The 19,163-nt window shown below is 44.2% G+C and overlaps 1 protein-coding gene across 1 annotated transcript in view; it reads right to left on the reverse strand.

Annotated features, from left to right (window-relative positions):
• The window catches only part of NUP210L (nucleoporin 210 like), a 111,147-nt gene extending 92,652 nt beyond the window's left edge, over positions 1-18,495 (reverse strand). The window contains exons 1-6 of the mRNA XM_075540749.1: positions 18,296-18,495; positions 16,197-16,333; positions 12,059-12,190; positions 11,051-11,144; positions 8,535-8,685; positions 544-676 (exon numbers count right to left, since the gene is read on the reverse strand). Coding sequence (XP_075396864.1) covers positions 544-676; positions 8,535-8,685; positions 11,051-11,144; positions 12,059-12,190; positions 16,197-16,333; positions 18,296-18,495 — 847 coding nt within the window. The remainder of the gene's footprint in view (positions 1-543; positions 677-8,534; positions 8,686-11,050; positions 11,145-12,058; positions 12,191-16,196; positions 16,334-18,295) is intronic.
• Positions 18,496-19,163: the final 668 nt, after the last annotated feature.

The following is a 19,163-nucleotide window of genomic DNA, read 5'->3' on the forward strand; positions in this document are numbered from 1 at the left end:
ACTGCCATGAGGTATGTCAGGAAAGAGCTCACGCTAGTGCGGCTGATGCACATTTTATAAACACACTGGGATCAATAAGAAAATTCCGTTTTCAGTTGATAGGTTGGATATCTTAAGAAACAACTTTTGCAAAGACTTAAAAATGATCATTCAAGTCCTTTCCTCACAGTAAGTAGTACCTCTACTTTCCCCATAAAACATGGCGCCCTTTTGGCTATTTTAGTAGGGAATTCAGATGCCCCAAAGAACCGAAGCCTAGGGACCTAACTATGTCATCTTCCTGCTCAAGTTACAGGGATTCTGTTAGCATTAGTTCAAGTATAACAAATTAGGAATATCTTATCACAAAAACCTAAGAACACAAAGAACTATTTTGTGTGCGTGATGTGACGCTGCTCCTCTTGTTCTTCTCAGCAAAAAGAACTTGGAAAATTATCATTACAAATATAACTGGCCTTATTCTTAAAACATGTGACTGGGTTTTATTTACACAGTTTTATTTATTTGGAAAATGTGAGGCCTAAAAAAGATAAAATACTTTACCTGTCATTCTTCCCTGAACCATTTTTGCAACTCGGTATTTAATATATGCTCCTACTAAGAGATAGACATCATGAGAAGGTATAAGAAATATATTCTCCAAAACAAGCAGACGGATCAACGCTGCTGCCACTTTCTAAAATAAAAAGGGGAAGAAAAAAAGAGAAATATTTCCATAGTCCTAATCTTTAAGGTCATCTTGCTGGTAAAAACATTCTTTTTTTTTTTTTTTAGCTTCTTTTAAAACACTTTAGAAAGATTTAAAAAATGTTTTTCCAACCATAGGTCATCATTTCAGTTACCCTTAAAAAAATGATCATGAGCGCCATGCCTTGAGGAGAGGACTGCAGGGCCGGCCTCAACTCCAACTATGACGTCCCCTCCCTAGAGGACAGCATGACAGAGGACAGCACTGGAGACACCGCTCAGGAGTGCAGCCGGCCTGACCCGCCCACACGGGGGCAAACGGAAAAGGGAGTGCAACAGACCAGCACAGGGAACAAAGCCATGAAGTCCGAGGAAGCTGGACTGTAGACTTCTGACTAAGGGGCAGTGCTTGGCACCTCATCTGAACTGGTTGGAGGAGATTCACAAGAAGGCCACATACAAAGTCTAAAAGTATAATGGGGGAGGGGAGGGCACTAGACCACTCCATCCTTGCTCCACGAAGAGCAGTGGGTCTTGTTGAAGGTGCACCCCTTGGGCATGAACGCTGGGGACTAAAGGGCGTAAGGGATGTTAGGTAAACGGGTCGTGGGAAAGGGACTCCTGAAAGAAAAGTGGATTGGATCGATGGATTATAACAGGGTCTGCTGGCTATTTAACAGAGGATACTCATCGACTCTGGGTCAGCACAACAGCTAGACCTCAAACTACTTGTATGCTCTCTCTCTCTCTTTTGATTTTCTCTTTTGGTGTCTATGTAAGGTAGGCAGGATAGGCAATCCCAAGGAGACAGCGATGGGACTGAAAGTTTCGGGGAGAGGATACATGGGAGAGGAGGAGGTATGGGGAGGGGAGCAAGGAGCCAATAAAGGCAGATACAGGGAATAGCAGGGGACATAAAATCGATAGGGAGAAGGGTGGAGCATTCTAGATCATATTTGATCAATTGAAATGTACTTGAGAGGAATAACTGAGAGGTGAATGATAGGTAAATGTAAGAGTGGGGCAGGAGGAAAGAAAAAAGGAAAGAACTAGAAAGTAATAATTATATATATAGGTATAAGTATACATATGTATATATGTAAATATATAAAGATAGGTGTATTAGTCTTAAAAACAATAAGGATGCAGACAGACTTTGGGCCGCTACTTAAATCTTACCTCAGTACAAGAAAGGTTTGTTCTAATAATGTGGTATTGCATGTATGCTCACCTTCCTGACATGATCACTGAAGACAAAATGGGTGCATAAGCTAATGTGGTGAAGAAAGCTGATGGAACCCGGCTAGTACAAGATATAGTGTCTGGGGTCTTAAAGGCTTGAAGTTAAATGAGCGGCCATCTAGTAGGGAAGCAACAAAGGCCACATGGAAAAAGCACACCAACCGGTGTGATCACAAAGTGTCGATTGGGGTCAGGTATCAGGCCCCAAACAAACAACCTTATCAATGTGAATGAGGGTCGGAGTGAAGACCAAAGCCCATCTGTAGACAATTAAACATCTCACAGAAGGGTCACAAGGAAGGAACAAGCCAGCCAGGGTGCAGCATAGCACCAACAAACCACACAACATTCCTCTAGTTTTTTAATGCCCCGCCCCCACTATCATGATCCCAGTTCTATCTTACAAATCTGGCTAACCAGAGCATGTACACTGGTGCAGATAAATAGCTCTCAACACATAGAATCCAGGTCAGATAAACTCCTCAGGACCAATACTGAGAGTAGCAATACCATGAGGGTAGGGGGAGAGTGGGAAGATAGGGGGAACCGATTGCAATGATCAGCGTACAACACACCCCCCCCAGGGCAACAAACAACAGAAACGTGGGTGAAGGGAGACCATGAACAGTGTAAAATACGAAATAATAATTTATACATTATCAAGGGTTCATGAGGGTAGAAGGCTTGGGGAGGGAGGGAAAAAAGAGGAGCTGCAAGTAGAAAGCAAATGTTTTGACAATGATGATGCAACAAATGTGCAAATGTGTTTGGTGGATGGGTTGTGATATGAGTTGTACGAGGCCCCAATAAAATGATTTTTAAAAAAAGAGCTGATACCAAGGCTCAAGTAAAAAGAAAATGTTTTGAAAATGATGATGTACAAATGTGCTTGACACAATTGATGTATGGATTGTTATAAGAGCTAATAAGAGCCCTAATAAAATTATTTATTAAAATAAAAAAAATTTTAAGCTGATGCTGCCCAGCTATCAAAATATATAGCATCTGGAATCTTAAAGGCTTGAAGATAAACAAGCGGCCATCTAGCTCAGAAGCAACAAAACCCACAAGAAAGAAGTACACCAGCCTGTGTGATCATGAGGTGTCGATGGGAATTCAGATGTCAGAAGTTCAAAAACAAGCAATCAAATTGACGTGAAGAAGCATAGACAAAGTGAAGACCCAAAATCCACCTGTAAGATAATTGGACAGTCCCTCACAGAAAGGCCATACAGGAGGGAAGATATATGCAGGCTACAATATAGCACTGATGAAACACATAACTACCCTCTAGTTCTTTAATATTTCCTCACCTTAGAATTATGGTCCCGGTTTACCTCATTTTACCCCAGTTCAAGCTTGTTAGACCTGTGAATATTCATCTGTATATTGAAGATCGTTCAATGCATGAAATCCTAGATACATAAGCCCGTCGGGAATAGCAAGGGGAGCAACAATTCCCTGAGGACATGGGAAGAGGGTGGGGGAAAGTGGGAAGGGGAACGGACAGCAAAGATGGCTGCATAACCCCACTCAAGGGACTCGAATAACAGAATTGTGGGGGAGCAGATACAATGTATGGTGTAAGACAGCAAAAATAATAACTATCATATAGGCATAAGGGTTCCTGGGGGGTAGGGTGGGGGAGGGAGGGGATAAAGAGGAGATGATATCAAACAATTCAAGAAGAAAGAAAATGTTTTGAAAATGATGGTGGCAGTAATTCTACAATTATGCTTGATCTAATTGAATTATGGATTGTTGTAATTGCTGTAAGAGCTCCCAATAAAATGATTAAAAATAGTGATCATGAACTTTAATATATGAACTTTCTAAGACTCTAAGGCAAATACGCTGGACCAAGACAAGGTAAAGCGTGGCAGTATGCCACAGATCTCCTTGCAGCCATCTTCCAGTGAGCCGCTGGATGTTGCCCAATGCAGCTGCTCCCCGCTCCTGTGGAACTCCAGGCAGTGAGTAAGCTCCCCTCTAGGATGGACACGTACGCTGCTCCCCGCACCGAATGAAACGCTTAACAAAAGACATATGCTTTCTTCAAACCTATTTCTGTAATTCAGATGGGTGATTATAATTACATGGAAACATTCATTCCCATGATGAAAGGAAAGATAGCCGTGGCTTCTACAGAATGTTGAATGTTGTGGAAAGAAGTAAAAGGTAAACTGCTAAAATGTGCCCTCAAATTAGGCAGAGGTAAAGAATGTAATAAATAAATAAACTGGAGATTTGGAGAGGGGACCCCTTTAAAAAGCCCAGAATTCTGCACTCAAGACTGCTTCACACTTGTCCAAACTTTCAGCGAAACTAGAAACTGTAGTTTATACAAGAAAGAGTATTTCTATCAGGGAGCTTAGAGTCAACGCCCTTTGGCATACAACAAAGGATTTGTAAATAAAACACAGTCACATATTTTAAGAAATAAAACTAGGTATATTTATAATTGTTAGTAGGCAATAAAATGTTTACAGAAAACTAGTGTTTTGCTGCATCATGAGTAAGTTTATGACCTAAGCAAGTGTACTGCATCTCGCCTTAATCCTCCGACAAAGGACAGGATGCTCACAGTAATCCCATCCTGAGGATAATTACATCATTACAATGAATACCAGATTACATCATTACATAGCTGGCACTTGTGTGGATCATAAAATCAAGAGGCAGTTGTTCCAACAGGACAAGAGAGTATTGCCTGGTTTAAAACCAGGAAAGGTGTCCATCCAGTCTGTATTCGTTCATCATGTTTATTCCAGCTGTATACTGAGTAAATACCCACGGTGCTGGACTACAGGAAGACGAACGTGGTATCCAGTTGGAGGAAGGCTCATTAACAACCTTCTAGATGTGCTTTACACAGCCTTGCTTGCAGAATGGAAAGAGGACTTGAACTGTTGGCTGAGGAAGATCAGAGACTACAGCCTTCAATGTAGATTCATCTCAATACAAAGAAAACCAAAGTCCTCAAAACTGGACCAATAAGCAACATCATGATAAGTGGCAAAAAAGTGGTCAAGAAATTAATTTTGCTTGAATCCAGAAGTAACACCCATGGAAATAGCAATCAAAAAATCAAATGACATATTGCATGGAACAAATCTTCTGCAAAAGCTCTCTTAAAATGTTGAAGAGCAAGATGTCATTTTGAAGACTAAGGTCCATCTGACCCAAGCCATCGTATTTTCATTTGCCTCCTATGTATGCAAAAGCCATACAATGAACAGAGAAGACTGAAGAATAATTGATACATTTGAATTATGTTGTTGATAAAGACTATTGAATAGACCATAGACTGCCAGGAAAAAAAGAGAAATCTATCTTGGAAGAAGAGTCGGAATGGTACCAGGGCATCATGCTTTAAAAAGCAGAAGGCCACCACAAAAGTAACAAGTTCTCAGTGAGATGTACAGACAGTAGCTGCAACAACAGGCTCACACGTAGCAACAATTGTGGTGGTGTTTCTTTCTGGGGTACAGAGTTGCTATTTGAGGGGGGACACATAAAAACGGGAACTGTGCTGCTGCAGAGAACAGAGCTTTGTTGGTATGCATTTTCCCCACTAGGTGAGCACTGAGCAACTCGCTCTGAGTTAGTACACCCAGTGGCATCACCTGGGAAGGTTCTCTCTGGTCACAGTGAATTTTGTCATGAAAGCAGTTTCACTCGAACCCTGTTTATTGTGATGGCCAATTTAAGAGAAGCATGCAGATGTGAAATTTTGTTTTCGGCTTAGAAAAAAAATGCTGCAGAAACTGTTGTGATATTGAACACAGTTGACAAGGACAGCGCTACGGGGAAAAACTCAAGTGTCTGAGTGTTTTTCTCCTTTCAAAAAAGGTGAAATGTCGACTGATGACAAACCTCGTTCTGACATCCCTCAACTTCCCGTACAGACAAAACTGTGAACAAAACTTGTGCTTGAAGAGGGAAGACAGACCACTGAAGAGACGGGAAAGTTATTTGGACTGTCTTGAAGTCGGTTTAGGGGATTTTAATGGAGGATTTGGGAAGGCGGCGGGGGGGGTGCTGTAAAATTGGTGCCTTGGCTTTGACTGGCCGGGAAAAGAGCTGTGAGTGGAAACACACTGCGTTTTGAAAGAACAGCCCCACCCTTTGGTTCCCCAACATTCCCCAAACCAGCATTTAGAGTTCGTTCAACCAGGTCAGACTTAATCAAGCTTTCTATTTAGAGGTTCTGAAGATTGCGCATAACAGTGCGCAACCAAAAAGGCCCGATTTTTTTTAAGGCCTAATTTGTGGCAGACAGGTTACTGGTTTTGCCACAACAATGCACCTGCTCACGCAGCCATCTCAGTGCGCTGGTTTGGGGCAAAAACCAGCATGCCTCTCTTGCCCTACACACCTGACTCGCTTTGTGTGACTTCTTTTTGGTTTTGTGAATGAAGAGGGGCATGAAAGGGCAGCGATTCGATGCTGTAGGAAAGGTGAAGAAAAAACAAGAGAGGTGCTATCCGCCATCCAAACAGATGAGTTAGAAAAATGTTTCCCAGAATGGAATCGCAGATTTGATAAATCTATTAAGTGTAATGGAGAGTACTTTGAAGGTGATAAGGTTGTTTTGTAAAAAAAATTTTAATACATAGGTTTTGGGGGGGGTGCCCCCTCATAAGTTGAAGCCTACTTGACAACATGTAACTGCCAAGCCACTAAGACTCATGGTCTATCCAAGTTGATGTGTATTTTTTGGAACACAATTCAATCCATCATATCCACCCTTTGGTTCCCCAACATTCATGTCCTTATATCATCCTAAAAGTCTTAAAATAAATTCCAATTACAAGTCCATATTCCATCCTGGGGCAAAAATGAACAGATTTCTCTTCGTCTGTGCATCTAAAACACAATGCACAATCTAGAATCTGCTTCCAAAGGACAATGGTACAACAGGCTAAGGTAGTGCTTCCTGTGTTGATGGGACCAATCTGAGGAAAGCAAGCCACACAACTACAGAACTTACACTCCCTCTCAAGAGAAGGAGTCACGCACAACAGAACGTACACTCCCTCTCAAGCCTTGAAGAGAGTCCTCTGCTCTCGGAGACCATGGAAGATTGGCCCTACCCTGCGGATGGTGTTAAACCTTTTCCCTGCATTGCGGGTGGAGGCCCTGGGCCCCTGGCTTCAGATCTGTCTTTCTGGCCCACCGGGCAGTCTCTGCTCTCTGACTTTGGGGGCTCTGTTGTCCTAAAGTGAGTGATCACCCTACCTCACTGGCACTTCTGCCTCCTGGTTCCTTGGCCTCTGGCCCCTTGGCCCTTTTGGACTGGCTGGCCTCGGGCCTGCTTGGGCAAGTGTTATCAAGTGATGGAGGCACCTTACTCTGCTAGGACGCCTCTCAGAGCACGCAGCTCTCTTGCTCTGAGGGTCAGCTCCCATGATGTCATGCCCCTCTCTCCTGATTCTGCTACCACTCCTCTGTACTGTCTCTGGTACGACTCTCAGAATTCCTTCTGAGCACTCACTAGAATTGCCTTTGACGTTCATAATTCCAACCGTCTCTTCCAGGCAACTTAAGCTTTTCCTATTAGGTACCTTCAAACTCTACTCGGTACTTAATTCCAAAAGGACGCACCACTCGGCACAAAATGTTGCCTTAGTTATCGAGTGTTCCCGTTCTAGATATACCATGAGTGGTGGCTTTAATAAACAGAAAGTGTATGATCTCAACAGTTTAGGAGGCTAGAAGCTCAAACTCTAGGGGAGGGCTTTTTATCAGTTCTGGGTGGATGTTCTTGCCTCCTTGCAACATCTTTGGACCCAGTATTCCAGGGAGATCAACATGTGTCTTGGCAGCAATCTGCTCCAGTCTAGGAGTTTCTCAGCACAGGGACCCAAGGCCCAAAGAATACACTCTGTTCCCAGCTCTTCTTTTTTGCAGACACTCAGGTGACTCCATCTGTATTAATTTCTCCCTCCTCTTATCTCTTGGAAGATAAAATGTGAAAGTGATACAGACCACACCTCAGGGAAACTCACCTTTACAACAAATTGGCTGATCCCATCATGGGGAATGATCACATCATTATATAGCTATGAGCCCACTGAGAATCCTAGCCAAGCCAAGCCGAGATATTCTGGGAGGAACACAATTCAATCCATTTCAAATGACTCTTTGAATGAAATGACTAAGGACTGGCCCAAATTATGTCAAGTGAGAGGATTTCTTCTACAGATACATGTTGCTGTTGGCCTTAGGTGCCATCAACTTGGCTCCAAGTCACAGTGACCTTACATACGACAGAGCCAACACTGCCCACGCCCATGCCATGCTCACAATTGTCGTTACGGTGAGCCTTTTGTTGCAGCCACAATGTCAGTCCATCTCCTTCAAAGTCTTTCTCTTTTTCACGGACCTTCTCCTTGACCACACTTGATGTCACTATTAATTACATGTCCAGACTCGGTGAGACGAAATCGTCACTGTGCTTCGAAGGAGTATTCTGCCTGTGCTTCGGACAAGGCACGTGTGCTTGTTCTACCGGCAGTCCACAACACTTTCAATATGCTTAGCCAAGTCATATGTATACACAGACGAGATTATCGGATACGTTTATAACACAAACTTTTTACCTTATAGAATGACTCATAAATTCGAACTTTCACAACAGCAGCGCCAGTTCTAATACCAGACACCAAAATCCTATCCCCTCGTTTGTCTTCTCTTTCCATCTCAGCAATGTACCCTGGGGGAGAATATTCTGCTTCAGAGTATTTCAGAACCCTAAAGAAATAAAATAAAGTTTGCTTCTTTTTCTGGCATAATCAAACAAATAGTCTTCTTCAAAAAGACCCTTAAAGGCTTTTTTAAAAACAATGATAAAATGAAAGGGTACAAAATAAGTAAATAAAAGGGTACGTCAGGGGAGGGAGGGGAAAAAAAAAGAGGACCTGATGCAAGGGGCTTAAGTGGAGAGCAAATGCCTTGAGAATGATTGGGGCAGGGAATGTATGGATGTGCTTTATACAATTGATGTATGCATATGTATGAACTGTGATAAGAATTGTATGAGCCGTAATAAATTGTTAAATAAATAAATAAATAGAAGGGTATGTCAGAAAGCATTGGCACTAGGGTCCCAGCCCATGTATGCATGGGTTTACTCCAAACTGAACATATTGAAACACCTCTCTCCAATCGGAGGCTGGCTGCAGACACGTTTTCTCAGTGGCATGCCTGTCTTATTCTCCTTAGGGGGCCTGCAGTCCAAGCTGGAGCTGCCGGGCCAGTGAAGTTCAAGACAGAGGGTTAGTTCAAAGGTTACAGTGACTGTTTCCTTTGAATTTCAAACTAGTGATCTTCATAGAATTTCCTCAAAAGACACATGAAAATCATAGAGGTTTATTATGAAGAAATTTAAAGAAAATTGAGGACTGTGTTGGTGAGAAAAAGACCAGGCAAGTTGTGCCAAGGAATGTCTTCTCCATCACGGCAATGCACCTGCTCATGCTCAACGGTGGCGCTACAGGACTCTCACTGGGAAGCCTGACTCCCACCCTATAGCTGTGCTCCTCCCCTCACGCCTCTCGGTTTCCAAAATCCAAGAGCATTGGAAGGAGCGCGACCGGAGTCCCTCAAGGAGCACCACGCTGGATGCGGTGAACACCGAAGAGGGCAGATTCTGCATGGAGGGCTACAAAGATGGGCACAGACCTAGATGGCGGGAATGTTGAGAAACAACGGCTTCATGTGCTGACGTTTTTGTTTAGTGTCTGTAATCTGCAGCAATACTTTTTGACTTCCCCCTCATCTACAAGGGGGATCAGAATTTGTTGGAAATTTTACCATGTATTTTTTACTACTGTGGAGTGTAACACACAGGGAAAAAGCATGCAAACACAGGGGCACAGCCCAACTGGTCAGAGCAGTGCCAGTGTCCGTGTCCCAGGAAGTGCTCCCCAGCCCCACTCCCTGGGTGACCTCATCTTTCCCCCTCCCTCGCCCACCCGCCCTGTCCTTCGCCACTTCGGCTACCCTCTACCCCTGCTTGGCTGTAGCCTTAGCGTCTGCTCCATGTGAAAACCATTTTCCCAGTCCTTTTCTTTCATAACAGTGGTGTCATGCAGTATCTGCCTCAGGAGAGTAACTAACTTGACTGAGCATAATATCTTCAAAATTCATCCATGTCATGAGGAGTTTGGCAGTTTTATGTATCTTTTAACTCCATTTTAATTTCCATTTTCCATGAACTTTTTGAAGCCCCCTCGTATATAACAAAACATTTGCCATTTCAGTCATTTATATATATAAAATTCAATGACATTAATTACGTGAACATTGCCTATCTATTACGACTATGCATTTCAAATTTTTTTCATCAACTCTTAATCAATTAATCAGCAATTTCCCCCTCTGCTCCATTTGCCTTGGTCTATTCTAGATAGTTCATGTAAGTAGGCTTACTGTCTTTTTATATCTTATTTTACTCAGCACAATGTTTCCAGGCTCATCCATGTCATAGTATGTATCAGAATTTCATTTGTCTGCAGGGTGAAACAACAATGCATTGTATGTATCTATGGATAAACATCTTCTGTGTACCCATTCCTCCACTGATGGACACTTGAGTTGTTTACGCCTTTGAGCTATTCTGAGAAATGCTGTGATACACACTGGTATAAAGGTACCCGTGTGGGGTCCCTGCTTTCATCTGTGTCCCAAGAGATTTTAAACACAGTCTGCTCAGTGCCCACAGAATGAGAGCTGTTTTTAAAATTCTTTTCCAAAAGACCTATAGGAAAAGGAATGTGCCTCTAGAGTTTAAATTTGTTGTGAGACAGCTAGTTTTTGATACTAAAGGCAAAATTGCATACAAGTATCATTCTCACTCTGTTTCTCTGTGCATGGATAGCACCAGCAACCAAGCTGCCGGAAGATACAGCTGGTGTAAACTGCGTAGTCCTGGGCTCATGAACTCCTCCACATAGCCCAAGTCATCACAAAGAATCTCACACCCATGCCATGGTCATTCTGTCACAGATGCTTCCCCTGGTTTATTGATCTAGGGAAAAAAAGTCCAGCAGACCCCCCCCCCTCCAATGGCAGGCAGCACCTCAAAACCAGAGTTTATGTTTGGTCACAAGGTTACCTAATTTTGCTAGAGAGCTCTCCTCTTGCTGACTCGTTATCCTTGGCAACGTTCCACTCAAACGTCATCCCTGCCAGACTGCTAAATGTGTTTCCTACACAGCAAGGCAAAAGCAGACAAGGCAGGATGATATATTTTAGAATATTCAGCTATCTTTAATAAGAAAGGAAAACCTAACTAACAGAAAATTAACAGCAAGTAAAAGCACTATTAGTAAATGAGCACGTACTTCAGGGCCGTCCCTGTGTAGAGAATGTAAGTGCTGCTGATGCACAAACATTCTGGGGAGAAAAAAGACTCCAGTCCATTAAATATTTTCTTTCTTTAAATATGTTTCATTTTGGAATTTATATAAAGCCAATTAATTTCTGATTGGCACAAATTCTACCACACCATCTGTTCCTTAGAGTCCACTTTATGGCTGATGGGCAGCGTTAATCCTGGCCCTCTGACATAAGTCATTTTAAACACTGAATTCCTGCATAGTCTAATAGAATCACTTTTCAGATTAAAAAAATAACTCTGTACTGAACATCCTACACAGAAAGAGGCAATAAGTTGAAATATTGTAGTAGCATGCTGCATCATTAGAATAGTGTGATAAAGCAGTCTCAGGAAGCAGTCACTTAAAATTATTAACACTTTTCCACAGGGGTACATTGAATTTGAGAGAATTGATGAGCAAGCAATACATTAAAGAAGAAATGCTCAGCAGAAGCTCAGTGGCAGAATATGGGTATTTAGGAAAAGCTCTGATACCTCTCAGAGCTATTCCAGGAATTTTTTCCCCAGGAAATATTTTATGAAAGTGTGTATAGCCACATATTGAACTACTCTCAGAATTACTAATTCCTCATCTGTGTGAGCTCCATCTGAGAAAAGAAACATTATTTCCAATCGATTTTTCTCTCACTTAAATTCCTATTTTCAAGTGTTATACACAAAGGAAGTATTGCATGCTTTTATTTTAGGTGACTTTGTTGCAATTCCTTTAAAGGTATTTATTACCTTCTGCATCCAATGCCCTCACCATCAGCTCTAGTGGCGAATCATCTACGTAGAGTTCCCGGGTGCGAGACACAATTTCAATGCTGGTTATCACATCAACCTTAACATCACAGCGCAGTTCATGGTCAGTCACTAGGATGAACCCAAAAAACGGAGAACTTAAATCAATAGATCATGAAGGTATTAAACACCTCAAATATTTAGAAGCAGATTCTAAATTTTAAGCAGCAAAAGAATGCAAACCTTGCGACCACTGTTTTTACCTGTGAGAGAAAACAGCACGAAGCAGAGGGTTTTCTGTTAAGAAACTCTAGACCAGTGATTCCCAAACAGGGACCTGTAATGATGTTTTCATTTATCATGGAAAATGTGCAGATAGCCTGAGCAACAGAACTGCCAGAAGACACACCTGGCCCCAGGAATTACAGAAGTAGTAATAAAATTATACACAGCCACTTTAGAAGACTAAACTTTATTATTCTACTATGGCCTACTATCACATGTTCAAATATTTTTCTATTATGAAATCATAATGTTAGTAGATGTAAATTTCTCTAGGAAAGTTAGAAAGTGGCAATCACCTTCTCTCTCATTTTCAACTTTTGCTTGAATCACAAGTTTTAAAAGCCTGGGAACCCCAGTATGAGGGGCTTCAAAAGGATTTTTTTTTTTTGCTTCAAAAGGATTTATAGAAAAACGTTAACTACAAAATAATGGGATTGCCTCACGAACTTTTTGAAGCCCTCTCACGTGAGAGCAGAGTACTAGTTAATACACCCATAACACAATCCAGAAACTCTAATTAAAACAGTACAAGAGGAAATGAAAATTATTTTGTACTGCTCTTTTTAAACACTCCCTCCAGCCATATTTGCCACAGCTTACAGATGGGTCCCCTTTCAGGTTTACTTTATGCATGAGTAACAAAAAGCAAAGTTATTGCTGCTACAACACCAACATTGCTAATGTGGCATTAAGGGCAAACTCTGTCCCTAGCCATGGGTCTAGTTTCATGGAATTTTAAAATCAAAGGAGAATGTTCATCAGATAGCATAGGTAAATGCACTTAACCAAAGGTGCGTCAAATATGGTTGTTGTTGTTTTTTCAGGAAAGGGTATACTTCCTTTTCTCTCTCTCTCTCTCTCTCTCTCTCTCTCTCTCTCTCTCTCTCTCTCTCTCACACACACACACACACACACACACACACACACACACACGAGTCTGTTAAAATAGAATTAATCATCCTGAAACAATATATACACTAGGGTGCTATTAGTGGTTGGAAGAAAAGCCAGTGGATAGTAACATTGGTTTCCATACATAATAACATTCTTTAATCCCCTCGGCACCACATCGTTAAGGGGAGGAGGTAGGAAAGGCAGTGACTCAGATGTGTTAAGTATCTTTCTAAAGCTGGAGACAAAAACAAACGAAAAAATGCCCACATCAGATATATATAAGCGCAAAGCAGATGTCAGAGTCTAATCCCCGTAACTGTTGCGTGGTTTTCGAAAACGGATTGTTCTAAGAACTGCGGGGACACTGATACTCTTGCTGGCACAGAACATGATGCTGTGGGGATACAAGCGTGGAGGAAGCCTGGTCAAAGGGGATTCAGAGAAGTCAGATGGGAAGGCAGCTTTGAGAACATCTTAACCAATGCATTTTACTTTCCTTTTGATTAGGCTAATGAGGTCTGAGAGTCGTTAGTAGTTTTAAAAATTCCAAGTGAACACACAGGCAAAGTACATCTGGCTGAGTTTCTTGTTCAGCGTGCTGTACACCCAGAGGCACAGCTGAGGTATGGCTGGCATGGCATGTGTCCTGGGTGCCAAGGAGCAGTCCCGAGTAATCACTGCCAGTTCCAGGGCCAGTGTGGAGATTGTGGAGCAACTTAAAAGGAACCCCTTTGTGTTTGAGAGCCTCTGTGGGCTGAGGCAGGAGTGCTAGTGGCACAGTGGTTAGGCTGTTGGTCTCGCAGCTTGGTTTAAGGTCAGCGGTTCAAGCACAGCAGTGTGTTGCCTCAATCGGCTTCAGAAAAAGCTCATGGAAACTGTGGGACATTCCTACTCTGTCCCACCGGCTTACTAAGCTTCCGCGTCTCTCCGGTGGCAATGGGTCACGTGTCAAGCCCGAGAGTGTGATCTTGCTCTGCTGAGTGTAGAAATGCAAAATGACTTTCAGCACACAACACAGACCCATTTTCATCCGTGAAAGTCACTTCCATGTAGTGCCGTGATGTGTTGAGGAACAGACTCGTGAGCTTCGCGTTCTTTCTGAGTTAATACTATGATCCATTACCTAGAACCTGGGGGTCAGATGTTTGCAATTTCACATCTTGCCAGAGGCAATGCTGTTCTGTGGACACATCTGCATACAATACACAGATGGAAGCTCCAATTCTAGGAACTAGAACTGAAAGATGCTATACTAAACCATGAACCACAAACCAGCTCTGGGGGCGCTAGGCAGAATGGCAGTGGTTCAGACCCCTCAGCTGCTCTGTGGGAGGAAGCGGCGACGGCCTGCACCCACAAAGATGTATGCGCACCGTGAGTCAGGACCGATTGGATGGCGGGGCGTTGTTTCTCTTCTTAGAGGAGTACCCTGAGGACGATCCCTAGGGATGCAAGAGGACGTACCTGGCAGCCAAATGGCTGAACCAGCAGCTTCTTCCACTCCAGGCCGAGAGATGTGGCAGTCAGCTTCAATAAAGATCTACGGTCTTGGAAATCTCGAGTCTCTATTAGTTGGAATCATCTCCAAACTAATGTTTGGTTGTTGCTGTTGTTGTTTTAAAGCACCCTGACCTTGTCATTCACAGCCTATTACAATGCTATCACTTACCAAAAGACGTAAAGCTGTTCATACGTCTCCAGGCTACAGCTCCGGCACCTATGGGAAGGGCTCTTTGCACACCCAGGAATGCAGGGTCTTTACCTTATCTGGATACACACCGAATTTCCAGAGCTGCTCTGGACGACTTGAGTCTGCGTAAGATGTGCCCAGATAAAGATCCCTGAGTCCAACCCACATATTCAGACACAGCAGGTCTGGGGTGAGGCCTGAGAATCGCCACTTGTAACACTGAGCTGCAAGGTGGTGCACATAATTAACAAGCTCAGCTGCGGCGAGCAGGTGTGAGTCCTCCTAGAGGGGCCTCGAAAACAAATCCTGGAGAGGGCCCGACTTCAGAAGGTCAGCCGCTGCAGACGCTGTGAGCACAGCTTCACTGGGCCCCCATGGACTGCCATGAGCTGGAATCAAGTCGATGGCACCTGGCAGCATTGAGACTGACTTTTGCCTCAATTAAAATCCATCTCAGACATGAACACCTGATCTAGTTTCGGGTGATTAATTCCTCAACCGGCTGAAGGAGTGCACCCACCCGAGGGTGAAGTGGCGTCTGTCTGAGGGCTCACAATTGAGACTAGAGATCAATGGGGTGGGGGTGGGGAGGAAACAGTCACAAAAACATGACTGGTGGCAGGTCAACACATCACAGTAAGAGGTGGGTCTACGGACGCAGTAGTGGGGCGGTGATTAGATAGAAGGGGTGAGAAGACGGGTTCGGGACCTTCTGACCCAGGCTGCCAGGGCCAAACTAACAGGGTGCAATTCATGATGACAGGGCAACCCCAGTCCTCTGTACGGTGACCTCCATCAAGGACACACCCAGGCAAGCCCCTGAGAGAGACTGGCCCTCCCTGGGGTGGCCAGAGAAGGGTGGAGGCAATCCACTTCCCAAAGCATTCTCCGTGAAGGTAAGGTCATCTACATCAGCAGTTCTCAACCTGTGGGGTCGCGACCCCTTTGGGGGTTAAATGACCTTTTCACAGGGGTCACCTGATTCATAACAGTAGCAAAATTACAGTTATGAAGTAGCAACAAAAATAATTTTATGGTTTGGGGGGTCACGTGGCATTAGGAAGGTTGAGAACCACTGATCTACATCCTTGATTAGAGATCGGAAAGCATTCAATGGGGGCTCACTCTCTGTGGGGGCACATGAATGGATTTGGAGCTGCCACTGCTGTCCCTACCCTTCTGCAAACCAGGGTGCTCAGAATTTAAGCTCTATACTCCAATGACATAAAATATCAGATTATTCTACCTCAGCATTTTCTCTCAACGTACCTCTCTCTCGAGCCAGGATAATACTGCTGAGGCGTATCGGTTGGGTGGATTCGGCAATAAGGAGAGCTTTTTGGGAACATAAGGTGCCATTTTCATATAAAGGTTCAACAGTAACTACATCATGGTGGGTGGAATGCCTGTCGGAACAAAATACTTCAGAGTAGGAACATGGTTTAATCACATCAGAGAGCTCAAAGCCTATACTCCTCAGGGACCTTGGCATCCTCACCGAAGTATAACATACTTTGCTTCAATATTTAAAATAAGATGAATGCTATATTCTTCCTTCAGGATCTCAGAATAGGATAAATACCATATTTTCAATGAGCCTGGAATTTCTCATCATAGAAGTTAGGAATCTGGTATCTCAGTTGGAAGAGTCACCTAAATAATGAAAAGTGTGTCCAACTTTTAAAAAAAAGTGTTCTTTTTTTTTAGCTGGTTGGAAGGAAGGGCTTCGTGCTCAGTCAGGAAGCCCACCATACAGGCCTGAGTCCTTTATCCTCCCTCAGTAATGGGAGGGAAACTTTGTATGCTGTGAATACACACCATGGCTTCTCTAACAGTGCACTTGGCATCCCTGCGTGAAACAATGCACTCCACAACTAGCAAAACATTGGCGGTTTGACTCCCCTCAAAGGTTCTACAGAAGAAAGGACTGATGGTGTTATTGGGAAATTTAGCCTTCAGAACTCTGGTCCCTGTGGCGTGCCCCCGAGTCTAAGCCTGCTCTATGGCAGCTGGTGGAGCGAACCCTCCCATATCCTGCTGCTCATTTACTTCACTCCCTCGCACCCTCGGTGAGCTCACCACCTGTCTTTGGGTTCTCTCTCGCCAGAAAGTTTTCTCTTTCCAGCTTTAGTTGTGGGGAACTAACACTGAGGGCAATCAGGAAAGCTAGTATTATTCCATGGTAGGAAAGCCACCACTTTGGTAAGTTAGAGATAAAGCCCCAGTACACTATGCTGCTTCAGATATCCTTCCCACAGATCCTCCCCTAACAGCTATGCTGCCTTCAAGTGAGCACATGGGTGATTCTATCTCCCTGAAGGAGCAGGCATTCTTTCGTCATGTCCTCCCTGGCGGTCCAGCGGCCAGTCATGGCACCCATCCGCCCTCATGCCTTCCCCCAGTGCAGGCATTAAGTTTCCTCACCTGTGAGCTCAGGGACTTTACGGTGGTTAACACTCACCTTGTGACGTATGTAACTACTGAATATGCATGTCTTATGGCTACCTATAAATATCCCAAGACAGTAAAGACTGTGCGGGCCTGGCTGCTGAGATCACGATCATCCAGGTGAGCATGCTACCGTAAAATGTGTCTGACTCCTCGGTTTTCCTCTCTCCTCTTGTCTATGACATTACTATGACCTTTACACATTATAACGGAACACTTGCGCCTGCAGGCCTCGGTTGTCAGCGGCTGGTTTACTGTGACACTCGTCAGAATGTCATCACCCCAAGTTGAGTTCCCCTTGGGCTCTCACTTCAAGTGACATAAAGAGGGAAATCCTTACATTCTGGGTAGAGTTCATCTTCAAGATGAATTTGTCCTATTTCAAGCTTATGCTTCATGGTTTCTGTGGCTTGTTCCCTTATATGTCAAGTGTAAGTAACACTTCATAAAACTATACATTGGGTGAGCTAAAAAGCGTGCCAACATTAGCTATTGATGTCATGGCGATATCATACTCTAAGGCTTCCTCTATTATAAACATGTCCTCATACTTTGGAATGCCCTCTCATCCGAAGTTTACATGGGAATCCTTGGCACTGGGTAGCCATCCATACCCACTGCCTCCCACCAAGAGGTTTCGCTGAGTCCTGGTCGCTGGGCCGCCTGCGACTACCTCTCTCAATACAGGACGACGGACAGGTTGGTCTGTCCTGAGGATTCCTCTCCCACGTCCACCCAACCCGAGGATGGGCCACAGAATGAAAATGGCATAACCCTCCTGTGGGCCTGGTCCCTCCCCCACAACAAGACTGGCTTCAAGTGACCTCACGACACCCCGCGGAGGTCTTTCAGGGCGAAACCCCCGCCCCCTGCATTGGATGGCGTAGGGGGGCCGTGGCCCGGACCCCGCGGTCCCTCACCAAGTATAGCAGCCCCGCTGCGCTTCCAGCCGGAAGGGCACCCGGCCTGGCTCGCGGCCGAACGGGAGCAACACCTGCGGCACGTTGAGTTTGTTGGCCAGGGTCCCGAGCAAACCCACCAGCAGCACCGGATAAAGCACACGGACGACGGATAAAGGCAGCCGCAAGCCCCGGGGCCTGGCGGTCCAGCGGCCAGTCATGGCGACGACGACCGAGCCTGACTCTCGGCCGAGCCCTGGCCACGCCCCCAGCCGGCATCAGCCAATCCGCAACATGCAACGTCAGACACGTCAGACGCCGGCGTCGCAGCTGGCATTGTGGGAAATGTGTTAAACATTGACTTGACATGAAGAAAACTTTAGGAATAACCTGTGAGCTCGAGTTTCTTGTTTAAAAGAAAAATGTTTTAGCGCGGGTTTTTAAAGAAACACGGTGGCATAGCTAGATTGTTAGTATAGGAAGGCCAAAGGTGACGTGTAAAACAGCAAATGATAGGAGACACACTACCTGCTGAAAGGCTTCCTGTCCTAAATATTGTAGACCTTTCTTAACTGACTACAAGCAGAGGTAAAAATGACAATTTCCCTATTTCTTTTTAACTTTGTGCTTGGCTCCTACAAACTATTTCACAGCGATAATTTCCAGTGACATTGGTCCTTAATGTACCTATGTTCCAGTCCTTTGTATAAACAGCTGGATTCTATCAACGAACCTGTGTCCCTTAGTACCGACATAAACTAACTCTACTAGGAAGTCCGACTCACGTCCGGCCTCAGGGCCAGGGTGCAGGAAATGCCAGGCCCTGGCGTCTCAAAGGAAGCTTTCAAACTTACCCTCTCAACACACAGCCGGTTTCTAAGTAAATACT

This window comes from Tenrec ecaudatus, chromosome 1, assembly GCF_050624435.1.
Source record: "Tenrec ecaudatus isolate mTenEca1 chromosome 1, mTenEca1.hap1, whole genome shotgun sequence".
NCBI lineage: Eukaryota > Metazoa > Chordata > Mammalia > Afrosoricida > Tenrecidae > Tenrec > Tenrec ecaudatus.